At 44.8% G+C, this 17,946-nt stretch overlaps 2 protein-coding genes across 4 annotated transcripts in view; both read right to left on the reverse strand.

Moving 5' to 3' along the window:
* msps (msps cytoskeleton-associated protein 5) overlaps window positions 1-17,946 on the reverse strand; it is a 374,587-nt gene that overhangs the window by 336,416 nt on the left and 20,225 nt on the right. The window lies entirely within an intron of this gene.
* Window positions 1-17,946, reverse strand: part of LOC137654519 (hypoxia-inducible factor 1-alpha inhibitor-like) — a 128,688-nt gene that overhangs the window by 97,858 nt on the left and 12,884 nt on the right. Inside the window, exon 3 of the mRNA XM_068388219.1 lies at window positions 8,926-9,074. Coding sequence (XP_068244320.1) covers window positions 8,926-9,074 — 149 coding nt within the window. The remainder of the gene's footprint in view (window positions 1-8,925; window positions 9,075-17,946) is intronic.

A 17,946-nucleotide genomic window follows, 5' to 3' on the forward strand; every position in this document is an offset into this window, starting at 1 on the left:
TGACGTTTGTCATCCCCCACTACCACCCTGCCAATTCGCTCTTGGACATCGCCTCACTCCAAAGATAAGGTTCCCCATTTATGTTACTGTATTTTTACTGTTTGCTCTAATTATACATTGCTTTTACAGGTAACCAATGGTCAAGTTATTATTGAATGATCCAAATAATTGTACTGTCATTCGTTGAGTACTGTATAGTGGAGTGTATCCTTTTTATAATCATTTAATGTGGTGTTTTGTAGGGCCTGGAACGAATTAGGCTATTTACATGTAAAAGGCGACTAACAAATTGAAAAAAAACACGTTACGAAAGCCACTTCGGAACTAATTAATTTCATGTTGTGAGGCATTACTGTACAGAGGTTTTGTTACTTTAATTAAATGAGAACAGAGGGTAGTGTTAAAAACAGGGTTATATATATTCATGGATTTTTAATATTAATGTGTATCTACGTTACTGAAATAACTTCTACTACTCTATCAATATTCTTATTAATAATGCCTTTGTTTTAAATGAGTTTAAGTATTTTTACACAAGTTCATATATCCTAATGTTTGTTTCTTAAAGTATAAAATATGAAAATTTTTAACGTAATTTGTATTTTTCCAAGATATAAAAACCTCAGTCCTTTAAAATAGGTAGTGTCTTCAGTGGAACTTGAACGGTCATTGAATTCGTTAATGAGGTAGTTACGTGAGTCAGTGAGCAGACTTAGATTGGCAGTTGAGGTGGAAAGTTTAACATTCAAAGGACTCCAGTTTGTAGAGCTAAAAAAACACAATGTCTTTTAAAATTTGTTATTTGTTCCAAGCATATGCAAACCTTTCATCCTTTAAGTAGGGAGACTCACTGACTGGTGGGTTGGAATTTCCCCTAGAATAGAACTGGTTGGTTCTATTTCTTCCCAGGAAAAATCAATTTGCCTGGTTCTATACGGGAGCAAAGTAGACAACTCCAGCAACCCCAATCATTGAGATGAATAGGATAATAGGGTCTGGCCTATACAAGAAGATTCGTACGAGGTTAAAGGAGGGATCCCTTCCTCAGAAGGAGATAGCAGTCTGGAATAATATACTTAGCATATGAGAAGTGGGGGAGATATTTCTCTAGAATCTAAAAAAGGGAGCTCAGGAATGTAGCTTACTAGCATCAAGTCAGATCCAGCTTGGAACCCTTTGACTGCTTCATACCTATGAGAGGGGAAGGGAAAAATGAAGAAGAGCCAGTCATTCTATGTCATTCCAGACTCACATATTGTTCCAAGTGGGAGCTGGGCTGGCTACACAACTACTTGAATAGCCACCACAGGATCACTCAAAGATGTCAAGGGGCTTGGGAGTATACTTCTGTAGGTACAGTAAAAGCCCTTGAAGGTAATTTGACTTTTCCACACCCAACCGTTCAACACCTGGCCCACTGCAAGATTCCTCTTAAGGGCTAAAGTGGGAATTATACCCATAACTTTGCGAGCCCTGGTCCTAGCTGGTACCTAGACGGTCTCAGCAGTCGAAGCATATGCTTTACGAACAGTCTCATGAAGCCTGAAAGAGATCGTGTTCCTCAACATCTCTTTCCTGGTTTTGACAATACCTAGGCAGCATTATTTAACTCTCTCCTTAACATTAAGTGTATCAAAATGGCTCACGCATCAGGTAAAAACAGTTTGATTAATGCCTGTCAACCTATAGTATCAAGAGCAACCTTTAGGAGATTACAGCTACGTGACTTGGAATTACTTGGTTTGATAAGACATATGTGATGGTACAAGGAAGTCTTTCACTAGAGGTTTTATGAAATTTGTGAAATGACTTACGTGGTGGTTGCCATGTGAAAAAAAACTTAAATGATTGATGTGTTGTGTAATGATTTCCAGGTTACAAACAGATGGTCGAGCATTTTACCGTGGAGGATTCTTAGGATATCAGGGCAGTGAACACTTCAGAGAAATAAGACATATGTTTGTGTTTACTCTATCACACAGTAGTTGAAAGCAGTGAGACTGGATAAACAAGATTATATCAATATGATATTTTCATAATAAAATAAATTTTTGAACATACTTACCCGCTGGTTATATAAGTATGGCTAAAGTCCCTGGACGCCCGGCAGAAATTCAAAATCTCGCGGCAATCGCAGATATGTCAGGTGTATACTAGCGCCTTTGCGGTAGACAGGCCGAACTATTCCAACCAATTCAGACCTTCCATGCCCCTTGGTCTCTAGAGGGGAGGAGGGTGGGACTATAACTTATATAACCAGCGGGTAAGTATGTTCAATAATCTATTTTATTACGAAAATATCATTTTAAAACATAAAACTTAACCGCTGGTTATATAAGAATGGCTGATTGACACCCTTGGTGGTGGGTCAGAGACAGCAACGTAATTGGAAATTCACTAAAGAGTTAAATATAACAAACTTAAGAGGTTCATACCTGATAAGGAAGCTGACTGCAATGGTTCTCTGCCTCATTCTGTCTGCTATCCTTAGGAGATCCAGCGGTCCACCCAGGGGGCTGATAATCTCTAGGAGCTGTCAAACGGTGCCATAACCTATAACTTGACAGGACCTCAACTAATACCCTTGTTCCGGGCGCTCTCAAGGAACAAAATGACCACCTGACCAAATCAAAGATTGCGGAAGACTGACGACCAATCTCCACATACCACCATAAAAACTATACAAGTTCCAAGAGGGAGAAAAGGGTACTAGGAATTAGGGGAGCATAGTGGTAGATCCTTCACCTACTACTGCATTTGCTGCAACAAATGGACCAAAAGTGTAGCAGTCCTCATAAAGAGTCTGGACACGTTTCAAATAATGGGATGCGAATACAGATTTAATTCTCCAAAAAGTTGTATCCATTATGCTTTGCAGAGAACGATTTTGTTTAAAAGCCACCGAAGTAGCTACGGCTCTAACTTCGTGCGTCTTAACCTTGAGCAGCTCAAGGTCCGCCTCACCACACTGGGTGTGAACCTCTCTAATCAAGAGCCTTATAAAAAAGGATAAGGCGTTCTTCGACATAGGCAGTGTAGGCTTCTTAACTGCACACCAAAGAGCCTCTGAGTTGCCTCTCAAATTTTTGGTTCTGTCCAAATAGAACCTTAGTGCTCTAACAGGACAGAGCACCTTCTCCAACTCCTCGCCCACTACATCATAGAGATTAGCAATCTCAAAAGATCAATCTCAGAAAATCAAGCTGCAAAGAGCACATGGCTTTCCCGTCTCGGAAACCGATGTTCTTGCTCAAAGCGTGAATCTCACTGACTCTTTTAGCTGTCGCCAAACTAACCAAGAAAAGAGTCTTCAAGGTTAAGTCTTTAAAAGAGGCTGAGTGCTAAGGCTCGAATCTGTCACTCAAGAGGAATTTAAGAACAACATCCAAATTCCAGGCATGCGATTCTTGTTGTCGCCTCTTAGAAGTTTCAAAAGACCTAAGAAGATCTTGTAGGTCTTTATTGTTGGAGAGATCCAAATCTGTGTGTCTTAAAACAGCTGCCAGCATACTTCTGTACCCCTTAATAGTCGAGGAGGAAAAGATATGCTTAATTCTAAGATCTAAGAAGAAATCGGCAATATGTGCTATAGAGGTACTGGATGAAGAAACCGCGTTAGCTCTACACCATTCTCTGAATACCTCCCACTTGGACTGATACACCCAGATGGTAGAAATCCTCCTTGCTCTTGCAATAGCCTTGGCTGCCTCCTTCGAAAATCCTCTAGATCTTGCGAGTTTTTCGATAGTCTGAAGGCAGTCAGACGTAGAGCTCGGAGGTTTAGATGGTTTCTTGCCAAGTGAGGTTGTCTGAGAAAATCTGCTCTTAATGGTAGGCTTCTCAGAACGTCCACCATCTATTCCAGTACATCTGTGAACCAACTTCTTGACGGCCAGAAAGGAGCCACTAGGGTCATCCTGGTTCCCTCGTGAGACACAAACTTCTGTAACACCTTGTACAGGATTTTGAAAGGTGGGAATGCGTACACATCCATGTGTGACCAATCCAACAGGAACACGGCGTCAATGACCTTAGATGTCAGGATGCCTAAAAACTTTAAATCAATCAATCAATCCAACAGGAACACGTCTATGTGAGTTGCCTCGAGATCCGGAACTGGCGAGCAATATGTCTCCAGCCTTTTCGTCTTCCAGGTTGCAAAGAGGTCTACGAGAGGACGACCCCATATCTGCCACAGTCTCTTGCAAATGTCTAGGCGCAATGTCCACTCTGTGGGGAGGACTTGGTTCCTCCTGCTGAGTCTGTCCGCACTCACGTTCTTGACTCCCTGAATAAATCGTGTCAATAAGGCAACTCTCCTTTCCTCCGCCCAAACGACAAGAGGTCTTGCTATCTCGTAAAGAGACTTTGAGTAAGTCCCGCCTTGCTTTGCTATATAAGCCAGAGCCGTGGTGCTGTCGGCATTTACCTATACCACTTTGCCTAGGACTAGTTTCTCGAAGCCTTTGAGGGCTAAATGCACTGCTAAAAGCTCCTTTTGATTGATATGGAGGTTTTCTTGCTCCTTTGTCCACAGACCTGAGATCTCTGCCTTCCCTAAGGTTGCTCCCCACCCCGAGTTTGAGGCGTTGGAAAACAACACGAGGTCTGGGCTCTTTTGCTCCGAGAGGCCCTCCTGAAGTCTGCGTACGTTGTTCCACCACTGAAGGTGTGTTCTTATGGGATTCGTAATGGGAATACTTTCCCTGTCGAGACTGTCCCCTTTCTTCCAATGATAATTGAGATGAAATTGAAGGGGGTGTAAGTGCAGCCTCCCCAGTGACACAAACTTTTCCAGTGACAAGAGGGTCCCCAGAAGACTCATCCACTCCCTCACCGAACTGATGTCCTTTTTTATGAAGGCACAAAGCTTTAGGAGAGCTGATTGAATCCTTGCAGGCGACAGAAAAGCCTGAAAAGACTGACTCTGAATCTCCATCCCAAAATAAAGAATCTTCTGTGACTTCTTTGAACTCACTAGGAGTCCTAATTCCTTTGACAAATTCAATGTCAGCTGAAGATCCTTCAAACATCAATCGGCCGAGGGGGCTCTTATGAGCCAATCGTCCAAGTACAGGGAAGCTCTGATGCCCCTTGAGTGTAGCATACTCGCCACATTCAGCATGATCTTCGTAAATACCAGAGGAGCTGTGCTGAGACCGAAACATAAGGCCCGGAACTGGAAGACTTCCTTCCCGTACACAAACCTCAGATAACGTCTGCAACTCGGATGTATTGGGACATGAAAGTAAGTGTCCTGGAGGTCCAATGATACCCTTCCTTACTGCTGCCAGCATGGTTTTCTGAGTTTCCATGGTGAACTTCGAATTCTGGACGTAGCTGTTGAGGGCACTTACATCCAGAACTGGTCTCCATTCCCCCAAACTCTTGGGGACCAAGAACAAACGGTTGTAAAACCCTGGAGATTTTAAGTCCCGCACCCTCTCTATCGCTTTTTTCTCTAGCAAGAGAGACATCTGAAGACACATGGCTTGCCTCTTTGGTCCATAGGATCTGTGGCTAACGGAGGTTTTGAGAAGAATGGGATTTTGTATCCTTCCTTTAAAACAAGAACGGACCAAGGGTCCGCTCCTCTTCTCTCCCAGGCCTGCCAGAAGTAATTCAGCCTGGCCCCCGCTGCTGTCTGAAGGAGAGGGCAGTCAGACTCTGCCTCGACTGGATTTAGCTCCTCTTTTCTTGGACTTCTTCCCGTCAGGCCTAAAGTTACCCCTTCCGGCAGGTTTACCACAAAAGGGCGAGTGGATTGTGAAAATGAAGTAACTTCTTTTGGTCTACGGGAAGGGAAAGAAGTAGGCAGCACCTTCCTAGCTGTCTTAGCAACCAGATCATGGGTAGCCTTCTGGATCAGCACAGCGGCAACTTCCCTTATCAACTCTTGCGGGAATAGCGCAGAAGACAGTGGCGCAAAAAGTAACTCCAATCTCTGAAAAGGAGTGACCCCCATGGAGAGGAAAGAACACATAGTTGCCCTCTTCTTCACAACTCCGGCTGTGAATAGGGCAGCCAATTCGTTTGAACCGTCCCTAACTGCCTTGTCCATGCATAACATTAGTTGAATGAGGTTACTAGTGTCAGTGCCCTTCATTTCCGACACTTTCCTCCCCAAGGCTCCCAGAGACCAGTCCAGAAAGTTAAACACTTCGAAAGCCCTGAACATGCCTTTCAAGAGATGGTCGAACTCAGACATAGACCACCACACTTTAGTCTTCCTCATAGCTAGCTGACGAGAAGAGTCTACTAAGCTCGAGAAATCTCCCTGGGCTGAGGCAGGAACTCCCAAGCCTAAGACTTCTCCTGTCTCATACCAAACACTAGACTTGGAGGCTAGTCTGGCAGGGGGAAAAGCGAAATACATCTTGCCAAGGGCTTTCTTCGAATCCATCCACACTCCCATTAACTTTAACGCCCTCTTAGAGGAGCGAGAGAGTACCATCTTCGTGAACATAGACGCTCTTGCTGCTTTACCAAGGGTAAATTCCGAAGGCGGAGAACGCGGGGCTACAGGAGTAAAATGGTCTGGGAATAATTCCATAAAGACCATCATTAACTTCTTGAGGTCCACCAAATGTTGAGGCGGTTTATCCTCTTCTCCCTCCGAGATATCGTCCAGCGGTTCATCCGGGATGAAAACCTCATCCGGCTTCTCTTCCGAAAAATCAGCCGTCGCAGCAGTGCCTTGTTCAGAGAGGCGACGTTCCTGTGTAGACGCATCAGCGCTGAAGTGGGCGCGCTTGCGCTGTTCAATATTCCCATCTGCATAACGTTCACTAGCCTTGCGTTTGTTGTCACGTTCGGTTTGTAGAATAGTATCCAACTGACGCGAGGCGACAAGGGTCGACTGACGTGTGGTGTCATGGATTGGCTGACGTGTGGCATCATGGGTTGACTGACGTGTGCCGTCGTGGGTAGACTGACACGCGGTATCATGGGATGACCGACGTGTGCCGTCATGAGTAGACTGACGTGCGGTGTCATGGGTTGCCTGACGCTGACGCTCCGCGGTGTCATGGGTTGACTGACGCGTAACATCTGCCTGCCGCTGACGCTGGCCCTTACAAGTTGCACAGAGAAAGTGTGAATCAGCAACCAGTTTCATCATAAACTGTTTGCAGCATTCACCCTTTCCCTTACAAGTAGGAATCTCTATTACATCCATAATCACGAACATTAACAACCAATATTCCCTTTCTCCAAGAAAAAGAAAAAGAACAAAGCTTTTGGTTAGAGCACAAAAGTGAAGGGCTTCCAACAAGCAGGGGGCTACTCAACTGTGCTCACCACCTGTAATTAACTACTGTACCTCGTTACGGAATTCAACTGCCAGTCCACCTACGCTGAAGATATTTCCCTATTCTAAAGGATGAAAGGTTTTTATAAGCGTATGAACAAAAACACTCTTGGCATAAAAGGGAACCCATTAAAACGATAGTAAAAACAGTGTACTGTATCAAAGAGATAAAAGGAATAATACAGGAGTTAAGATTTATCCCTCTGCAAATAGCTACTGAGATTCTTATATAGTGACTAAGCGGCCACCCCGCACAAGGGCCAATTTTCAGTGGACTGTGGCTAGGAATGAAACGCATGTGTTTCTATGGATATTTGCACACGAACAAATTTGATGCTCATGTGCGGACATCCATAGTAACATATGTGTTTTTTTCTGGCCATGAAACAGCAGTAGCCAACATCCACTGAAAATTAGCCCATGTGTGGGGGTCCTAAAGGACTTCTGCTAAGGATGAATACCCTGAGCAAGGAAGACTTAAAAAAGTTTGTTTACAGCCAGGCATAAATAAAATATAAGGTTTTTTCAAAGTATGGACACATCTTTTATATAAAAATAGGGAAGTACTGTACTTAAATTTAAAATTTCTGAGGCATACCTCATTAAAGCACCACATTAAATACTCAAAGGATTCAATTCCACTAAAATATGACAAGTTTCATGTAGTAATGGTGGACATATTCATCTGTATTCACATAAATCAATATACTAGTCTTAATAGTCACTGTTATACATAATTTTTCTTGCCAAAAGAGGCTAACTCAATCTTCTATCCATTATGATATTTGCCATGTATTCATTTATCTAATAACAAACAACAATAACAATTTCAGGAAAGTCTCAACACAGGATATTCTTGCACCTGCATACTGAAGACCAAACTATGAAAACTTGTAAATTTGATAGATTCAAATAAAAGTGAATAAAAGCTACTGATTTGAGAAACAAATAACAAATGTATCCACATAAATTAATGGCAGCTAAACCTGCTCAATTCAACATTTGCAAAAAAATGACGTCTATGAAAACACAAATATAAGATGAAGGCTGCCAGACTTAATAAGTTTGGTAAAACAATGACATAAAACAATTGGTCAATTTCATTAACCATGGAGATAAAATTAAAACACTTCATATTTTTCCTCTAATTCCCACTCTCCAATACTAGACAAGAGTATTTTATCAAGACAGAACTGGAATTTTTTCTTAGGCCAATTTAAAAAATAAAACTGCAGCTGTTAATATACAAAATTAAAATCCTCTGCCATTCAGAAATACACTACCATTCAAATCTGTCTTCATGCAACTAAAATTAAAATACTACCCAAAATATCTCCTGTCAATATTCAAAATGAACATGTTTATTAGATACCCTACCTTCCTTCTTTTAGCTTAATTTGTGACAAATAGAGTGGAAGTATCAAAACAATATTATTGACATGCCTTACCATTCTTCAATAAAATAAAGCAATGCTCACTAGGCCATAATTTATAAAACACATAATACAGTAATGTAGGGAATTATTTACTAAATAATGCAGAAAACTTACCAATTTCTAGAGTTCTTTCCAGACTTACAAAATAATGACTGTTACTTATAAAAATAAAAAACTTACTTTCCATGCCCACTAGCAAAAGATTTGAAGTCAGTGGGCCCCAGTTGTGCTTCTTCTGTTGAACATTTAGCCACTGCCAATTAAACTGCAGAAAATCTAAAACGACTCCACGTCCAAAGGTATTATTCAAACCTTGTTGTAGATACACCCTGGGAAAATAAATTAAAAGTTATCAAATAAAATTAGAGTATAGCGTACAAATCAGTCAAGAAATGAGAAAATTTGGAATTTAATTGTATTTTTCATAACCAGACAAACTTAGAATCTTTAATAGGAGTATGACTTCAGCCAAGAAGGTAAACACAGCCGGCTGCCTGGTGGCAGGGAAGCCCCACCCACCTGACAGATGGTTGTAACCTTTACTTTGACCTTTGGCCTAAGACTAGTACGGTGGTCACGGCGGGCTATGCAACTTAAGAGGTCTCAGATATGTCTGCTTAGAAAAATAAAAATTGAATAAAAAATTTGATCTGTTCCTATGCGTAATACAAACCTTCGACCTTTAATAGGAGACTTATTCTGAGGAGGTGTGGAAGTCCCTATATAATCAATCAGGCTTCTTTCCAGACCCAGAAAATGTCAAAGTACTTCGGTTCTGTATAAGAGCTAGTCATGAATACATAAATTCTCTCCATCCTTCCCCTCGTAAACAAGGACGGGGGAGATACTTCAATACAAATCAATGTAAAGAAAAAGTGCTCTATTGAACAGCTTACTTGCATTGGTTATTCGATCCAACTCCATAACTGAATGACTGCTAGGACACCAAAGGAGGGAAAGAAGAAAGGAAAAAGGGCCATGCATTTTTACCTTTAATTTTTATGACTTATATCACAACCACTATCTAAGACAAAGTGCTTCTTGTCCTCTGTGGGTGCTAGGCTCACCTCACAATCTGTTGAGCAGCAATCACAGGTGCTAGGGAGAATTTCAAGTGATTTCTTGGTAAACTCCCACAGATAGTAGGTGATAAAGATTGTCTGATGCTTCCAGACAACTACCTTCAGCACTAGAGCCACAGTCAGATTCTTCTAGAAGGCAAGGGTGGAGCCGATTCCTCTGACTTCGCAGGCTCACACACTTAAAGAATCGCTTGCAGTTCCCTCCAGAGAAGGGTATGCGTATTTGATGGTTTCCCAAAGCCAGGAGATAATAGTATTCTTGGATATCAGCTTCTTTCACCCTACCAGTGCACGGAAATAACATTTTGAGCTCTGGTCTGAAGCCCGGAGTTCTTTTGAGGTAGTGTCTCAGCTCCCTCAAAAGGACATAGCAGTAGGTCATCCCAATAGCTAATCGCACCTTGGAAGGAGGAGATGGAGAAAGATTCGAATGTTGTGGTGTCGATTGATGGGTTCTAAGTCTTACCCATGAACTCGAGAATAAATGTTATTGAAACATTCCTTCCCTTGGAATGACTAATGGCATACAAAACGTAACGAAGTTCGCCTACCCTTTTCCCCAAGGCTACCGCCAACAAAAAAACAACCTTCAATGCAAGACACCTGTCTGATACCCTTCTTAACTGCTTGTATGACAAACTTTTAAAAGAGGCAAAAATACTGGTGATATCCCAGCATGGGGCCTGATTTCTCTTGGACAAGAGTGCATGAAGCTTCTCCTCAGCATAAACAGTTCCCCAAAAAGAGGAAAGATCCAAACCCTTTTGTCTGACAACTTGACTCAAGGCTGAGTGGCAATCTTTTACCAAAGACACTCAGAGTAGCTTCTCTCTGTGAAAGTAGCTTCTCTCTGACAAAAAAATCAGCGATTAGATGCAGGGAGACTCCAACAGAAGTACTCCGTTTACGACATAATTCACAGATCGCCTATTTTCCCTGGTAAACAGCTACAAAGGACCTATGGAGGGATTCAGAAATCTCCTGGATAATCTCCACCCATTTAGTAACAGGGAAGTCCCTGAGCTATGGAACTTTGTATATGCAGCTGACAGAAGTTAGGCCATTAGAGTAGTTGCACCGGTATCTCAACCGGGAGCATCAGCAAATCAGGAAACCATTCAGCTTGTGGACACTTGGGAACCACTGGGATTAGCCTGACATTCAAAGTTGTCATGTTACTAAGTGTTCATCATATCAGGCAAAATGATGGAATGGCGTAAGTGTCCAGGTTCTCCCAAGGATGTTAGAATGCAGATTCCAACGCAGTACACGGATCTGGGACTGGTGAAAAAAACACTGGCAGCTTCTTGTTTAGGCGAGATGCAAACACGTCTATCGTTGGGGACTGACAACGAGCAATAAAGCAGGGACCACTCTGCTCCTACTCCCTGCTCTGAAGAAGTGAGGAAAGAGTCAGAGAGCTTTTTTGGGCATCAGCTTGAACGTACCCAAATTTGAGTCCAAAGAATCCCTCTCCTTCTGTTTCTTAAACAAACTCCAAGACCGCTGCTCTGGAGGCCACTCACTACACTCAGAAAAGAGGGATTCCTGAGATCAAGAATGCCCCCTGCAGTAGGTACAAACTTGATGGGGGTTGACTTCAGGTTTACTCATGTATTGCCCCAGCCCTAACCAGGCTTGCAGGGACACAGCAGTATATCTGACTAATGAGCCGATATCATCAAACAAAATCAAAGCACACAATCTGTGAAAAGAAAGTCAAGTAATTAGAAATTTTCCAATTAAAGTGTAGAGAATTACAGCTGCACTTTTCAGCAGCCGAAGTCAAGGTGAAGGATTAGCGCTACCTGTTGGGTGGCCGGGGCTTCCACGCCACCCAACAGCCAGCTGTATTTACCTTATTAAAATCTGAACGAACATTTTCCAGCTTCGCTGGTCATACTACTATCAAAGATCTCAGGTTTGTATTATGAATCAGAAAAAAATTCTAGTAGAAGGTCCTCAACTTACAAACATACGGAGAAATCATAAACGTCAGATATTGTATCAAAAGTTCATAATGAAATACTGTACTGTAATAAAACAATATTATATCATTTAATTAGGTAAGCAAGACAACCATTCTCAGGTCGTCTTGCTTACCTTATTACTGTAAATTATATAATATTGTTTTTTTACAGTACTTCATTATGAACTTTTGATACAAAATCTGAGATGTTAAGTAAAATTTGGAAATGATAGTGCCTAAAATTACATATAAAAATCAGGCTATATATCAGTTTAGTAAGATCAGTGTTACTGTATGGACACAAGTTGTGGTATGCCAATAAAACAATACCCAACAGATTTTGTAGATTTGAAAACAAAGCCCTCAGAAGAATATTGGGTGTTAAATGGCAGGACAGGAATATAAATGAAACTATAAGAGAAATTACTCAAGTGCAATATGTGGATAACATCATGGTGAGGGGGGTAGATGGAGATGATTTGGGCATGCTCTTTGCACTCCCCAAGAGAGATTGGTACACCAAACTTTTAACTGGGCTCCACAAGGCACTAGAAGAGTTGGAAGACCAAGGCATACATGCCTGAGGACTATGAAGCATGAAGTGGGAGATGATGAATGGAGAAGTGTTTATTTAAAAGCTCAACATAGAGACAACTGAAGATCTTCGGAGGTATCCAGACATCCTCTTCGCAACTTGTGTAAAACTGTAGGGATTCTACTGCTTTGTGGTAAATGTTCACGGGGTTGTCTGAGTAGATCGTGTCGTGGAGGAAGTTCTCTTGAGACCTCCGTCAGGAGCTGAAGAAGGTCCGATATCCATTCTGCATGATGCCATAGCGGAGCTATGAGGGTCATTGCTAGGTCTGCGGATGATCTCGCATTGTTGAGCACCTCTCCCAGAATGGGAAAAGGTGTAAACATCAATGTTGTCCCACCGTTGCTGGAATGCTTCTTGCCAGAGAGCCTGGGGATCTGGGACTGGTAAGCAGTAGAGTGGACACCTGTTGTTCGGGGACGTCGTGAACAGGTCCACCGCTGGGGAAACTCACAAAGTCAGGAATTTGTTGGCTACTAGATGATTCGAAGACCACTTGGAGCCCACTATCTGAGGCGCTCTGCTCAGATTGTTGGCAAGCACATTCCTTTTGCCTAGAATGAAGTGGACAGATAGGGACACCGAGTTGTCTTCTGCCCATCTCAGGATCTCCACTGCTAGATGGCAAAGGGGCTGTGAAAAGGTACCGCCTTTTTTTTTAAGTAAGCCACTGCAGTGTTGTTGTCGCTCATAAATACCAGGCTGTCCCGCCAGGAACTGATGGAACTGTTGTAAGGCAAGGAAGACTGCCCTCATCTCTAGGAGATTTATGTGCTGGTATCTTTCGGATAGGAGGATAGATGTGAGAGAGGCAAGAGAGCGTGCTAGAAATAGGAATGAATGGCAAGTGATTGTGACGCAGTTCCGGTAGGCCCTGCTGCTTCCTCCGGTGCCTTAGATGACCGCGGAGGTAGCAGCAGTAGGGGATTCAGCGATATGAAGCTTCATCTGTGGTGGATAACGGGGGAGGGTGGGCTGTGGCACCCTAGCAGTACCAGCCGAACTCGGTTGAGTCTCTTGTCGGGCTGGGAGGAACGTAGAGAGGAGAGGTCCCCCTTTTTGTTTCATTTGTTTGATGTCGGCTACTCCACAAAATTGGGGGAAGTGCCTTGGTATATGTATGTATGTATCTTTCAGACTCTGACCAGAGCCTGGAAGCCATGTTGTGCAGCATGTGGGGCTCCCACCCTTCTTTTAATGCATCTGAAAAGAGCAATTCCCTGGGGGGGGATGGAAGATCAACCCTTTGGTGAAGATTCTTGACTGCCACTCACCATCTCAGGTGTGTCCGCTGCTCGAGTCCCATAGGAACCAGAGTATTCGGAGAGTCCTCATGCTGAATCGATCTTGATTTTAGTTTCCAACGCATATCAAACTCACAAGCGGACGCTGCAGACTAGACGGACCAGGGATGTTAGGCGACCTATGAGACGTTACATTACACTGCTGGGCTGAAGGAAGGGTCTTGCCACCTTCCTTAACCTCTTAATTCTATTGTCTGACAGGAAGACTTTCTGCAGGCTGCTGTCGATGATTATGCCTATGTATTCCAGTCTGTGTATTCCAGATCGCAGCAAAATTCGAGGAGTCTGTCTCGGTACTGAAGAGGGGTTGTTATCGAGTGTGCAAGTCGTCCAGGTATCTTAGGAGACTGATGCCGATTCTGGGGGCCCAGGTTGACACTAAGGTGAAGACCCTCGTGAAAACCTGAGGTGCTATTGAAAGACTGAAACACAGCACCTTGAACAGTTGCTTTTTGTCATGGAAGATCCTTGGATAATTCCTTGATGATGGATGGACTGGGATCTGGAAGTATGCATCCTTGAGGTCCAGTGTGCACATAAAGTCCTGTGATCTCACTGTTTGTCTGACCGTATCTGCTGTCTCCATGCTGAATGGGGTTTGAAGATCAAACTTGTTCAGAGCTGAGAAGTTGATGATGGGTCACCAGCTTGCATACACCTTTTTCACAAAATGGAGTCAACTGAAGAAGCCTGGGGATCCATCAAGGACCTCTTGGAAAGCGCCCTTCTCCAACATGGTCTGGACTTCAGCCTGGAGGTCCAGCTCCTTCATGGATCTCTTTGTGTAGGAGCCAAACGGAACTGGAACTGGACTCTAAATCAATGGAGGGAATTATTGCGTGAATAGGACACGATACCTTGAACAAGTCACAGCGATTGTCCAAGATTCGGCTAAGTGCCTCCGCTTCCTCGGTCACCTGCGTTGCAGGCATCCCTCCACTCGTGGACAAGTGGGAGGATTGCCCTGCCTAGTGGGAGCAGCCTCGAGAGCTACCTCTACCTCCTTTGCCTCCTCAATTGGACTTGTAGCCCTCTTGGTCCTTGGCAGGAAATGACTTGTTCTATGAACCTTTGGACGAGCCTGCATTCTTGTTGCTGATCTGTGGCCTGGATGTTTGCTGTTTCCTCAGAGGAGGGGCTGCTTTGTAGGACCTGGAAGTCATAGACCCCTGAAGGTGAGTCTTGTTTGGACTTTCTCCACCCATCGGCCGTCCTTTAGACGTCACCCGCACTGAAGAGGGAGGGGCCCTCCAACATCCAATTCTGCAGTCTGGTTACCTCTGCCTTAGGACCCTGCCGATGGAATTTCTCGATTATAGAGTCCCTTTACCTAAAAATCAGGTTTTCTCACAGGTTAACTACCTGATAGGCGAGAAACTCAAGTCCTGCTCCCCGATAAAATTAAAGATGTCATCGATTACCTAGTGCTCTCCTGGGACCAATCCCAAGTCTTGATCAGGTGTCCCACTGACCCCAACCATAGATCCAGATACGAAGTTGCCTGCATGACAAACTTAGCAACTCTCTCAGTGTTCAGGACATCCACAGTGGAGAAGGTGACCAGGACACTGGAAAGCCAGTTGCAAGAAACCCCTCGTGTAAAGGCTTCGATGGCTGGGTCTAACGGAAGGGCGGAGAGGGTCTCATTGGACATCTCGTAGTACATCTTCTGTTGGATGAAAGGTGGGAGAAGCCTCGAGAAGGTGCCGGTGCGAAGAGAGCTCGAAGTGCTGGCCATCTGCACGAAGGCCTTCTTCCTGGCACCTTTCTACCCCATAGACCAGGTCAAAGCTGCACTGGCCTTGGGAGGTCTTTGGGTGCCGTAGAGATGGTCCAGTACGGTGTCCTTGCCCTCTTGAGGGGTAACAGCTAGATCGTCCTGGCCATTAATGGCCCTCATGCAAGCCAGACCTGCCAGAAGGCGTAGTCGGACTCCTGCTACGCCTCAGTGAACCTCAAACTAGCTGCCCTCGGAAGACAGTCCTCATTACCCGAGTCCTGGTTGTCATCCACTTACAAGCTCTAACCCATAGGAGCTCGGGGTGGGTTGTAGTCTTCCTCGTATCTCGAAACATGCCTAGACACCTTGGGAGTGTCTCTAAGCTGTCGTTGTTGCTCCTGAAGAAAAAGCCTCACGAGACTTCTCCTGAGCCAGAAGGGAAGACCTAGCAGCCCTGCTCTTTGGAATGGTCTTAGTGTTCTTGCTCTCCCTATACCTGCTGGAAATGGGAACATCCTTCAAGGAAGAAAACAGCGTGGGCTGGGCCAACACCATGGAAGTGGTGCGCTGTTCCGGAGGAACAACCTTGTGAGAAAGACGGTATGACGATGTCAGTGAGCTCTCCCAAGGGGATCTCGAACGCAGGCTTGTATGGGGATGAAGGGCATCTCCTGGAGGGGGAGTCAGGTTCTTTTGTCTGCTCCTCCTCTTTGTCATCAAGACTGGGGTCATCTTCTGTTGTGTAATGTCCTATTGCACTACCTCCGCAGGGCCCATGGAACCTCGACTTAATTTGCGAGACAATCATTCAAGGCTGAGGTTCCTTGGAAGATACAGGGATGGAAGACATGAGTCTCAGGTCGGACAGCTGAGAGGATGTCCTTGAGGATATTGTCTTCTTTAACAGAATCTGGGGAGTACTGGTGGAGGCTGCTGATACCTGGTTACCTGTTGCACTGGCTACAACCAAACTTACCACTTTCACCAAGGCTTCAAACCATGGTATGTCCTCCTCAAAGGATAGAATTGAGGAAGGCTTCTCCTTGAGGAGGCTTCGGGTTGGTAAACGCCTCCTGGAAGAAAGAGGTTCCGGCACCTAGAAAGGAGAAAGAGGTCTCTTACTTAGCCATAAGGAAACCAGCATAGCCTCTTGCTCTAGCTTGCAAGAGCGAGTTGGAGAATGCGAAGGTCTAGAAGAACTCTTCCCCAGGGTCCCGCACTGAGGAAGGGCGTGGTACTGGTCTGCTGCATTATACTGGTCGGTAACTCACTGGGCTGACACGAGATCGCTTGCGATCGCACTCCTCTGGTTGGCTGAGTGCTGGCGGGTGTTGGTGAGCTGATGTGTCACCATGTGCTACAGAACGCTCGCAATTTAAAGAAGAAATGCAAGCAGGAATTAGTTTGCGAGCTGCTACCAAAGATCTGGGGGAGGGCGCATCTTGAACACGTACAGATGGGCAATCACGCGTGGGCTGTAGGTCTCGCTCAGGAAGTCAGAAAATAAAAAGTCATGCAAAGCGTAGCGACGAGATGGCGAGTAGTCACGCGCTGGAGCACGCTCACGAACAGGGTGTTCTCGTTCTGGTCAGTGATGATGCGTAGCAGGGTAACGCGTCATCTGTGAGGACGTGGAATGTGCTGAAGCATGGGAGACTGTTCGATGGCTGATGCGTAGTGGCATGCTGCAGCTGGTTCACACGCTGCTATGCTTCAGGTTCTGGGGCGAGGGGATCTCCTTGGATCACGCGAAGCCTCTTGAGCACTCCTCCTGTCTACACTGTAGGGCAAGAGTGGTGAGTGCTAGGTTGAGATAGCGGCACACTGGTCTGGATTTCCCTAGGGGAACGGCGAGCACCCCTGGACTTAGGAAATAGAGTAGACGGGCGAGGAGGGCGCACATTGACCTCACAGGGGGCGAGCAAACTCTTCAAGCGAACCATGTTCTGAAGGGCTGGAGAAAGGTAGGGGTGAAGCCAGGAGCTGTCTACAAGAACCACGTGGCGGAGACACCTCAGAGAGGACCTAACCTGTGAACGCTGCCGGCAGGAGCAGTAACAGGCAAAGGTGGAGAACTCTGGTAAGGCATCAGCGTGTTGGACAAGGAAGCAGGGAACTCCTCCAACACGAAACCCTCGGAGCCCTTCGGAAGAGGTTCAGGTGTGCGCTTTCTCTATGCTCCAACTCAAACTCAAAAAGACATTCCTTTGACAGGGGACCAGCAACACCAAGGGAAGGCCAAATCTGTAATAAATCATCCATACAGAAGGACTACCCTGCGGAGAAAGACGGCGCCGCTTCGCTAGGGAAGGCGGCAGCATTCTTCAAACCTAAAGGCTGTCCTGGGGTCAAAGGATCAACGCTACTACTTGATCGGTTCCCTGAGGAGACCAAACGAGGAGCTTCGGGAAGAAATCGAAGGGTTAAAGAAGTACAGTTTCTTCGACTTCGAGGAAGACCTCGAAGGAATCCCTCTTTGATTTCTTCATACGCTGCCGTCCAAATCTCTCCCATTGGGAGGAAGACCTCTC

Source organism: Palaemon carinicauda, chromosome 15 (assembly GCF_036898095.1).
Source record: "Palaemon carinicauda isolate YSFRI2023 chromosome 15, ASM3689809v2, whole genome shotgun sequence".
Lineage (NCBI taxonomy): Eukaryota > Metazoa > Arthropoda > Malacostraca > Decapoda > Palaemonidae > Palaemon > Palaemon carinicauda.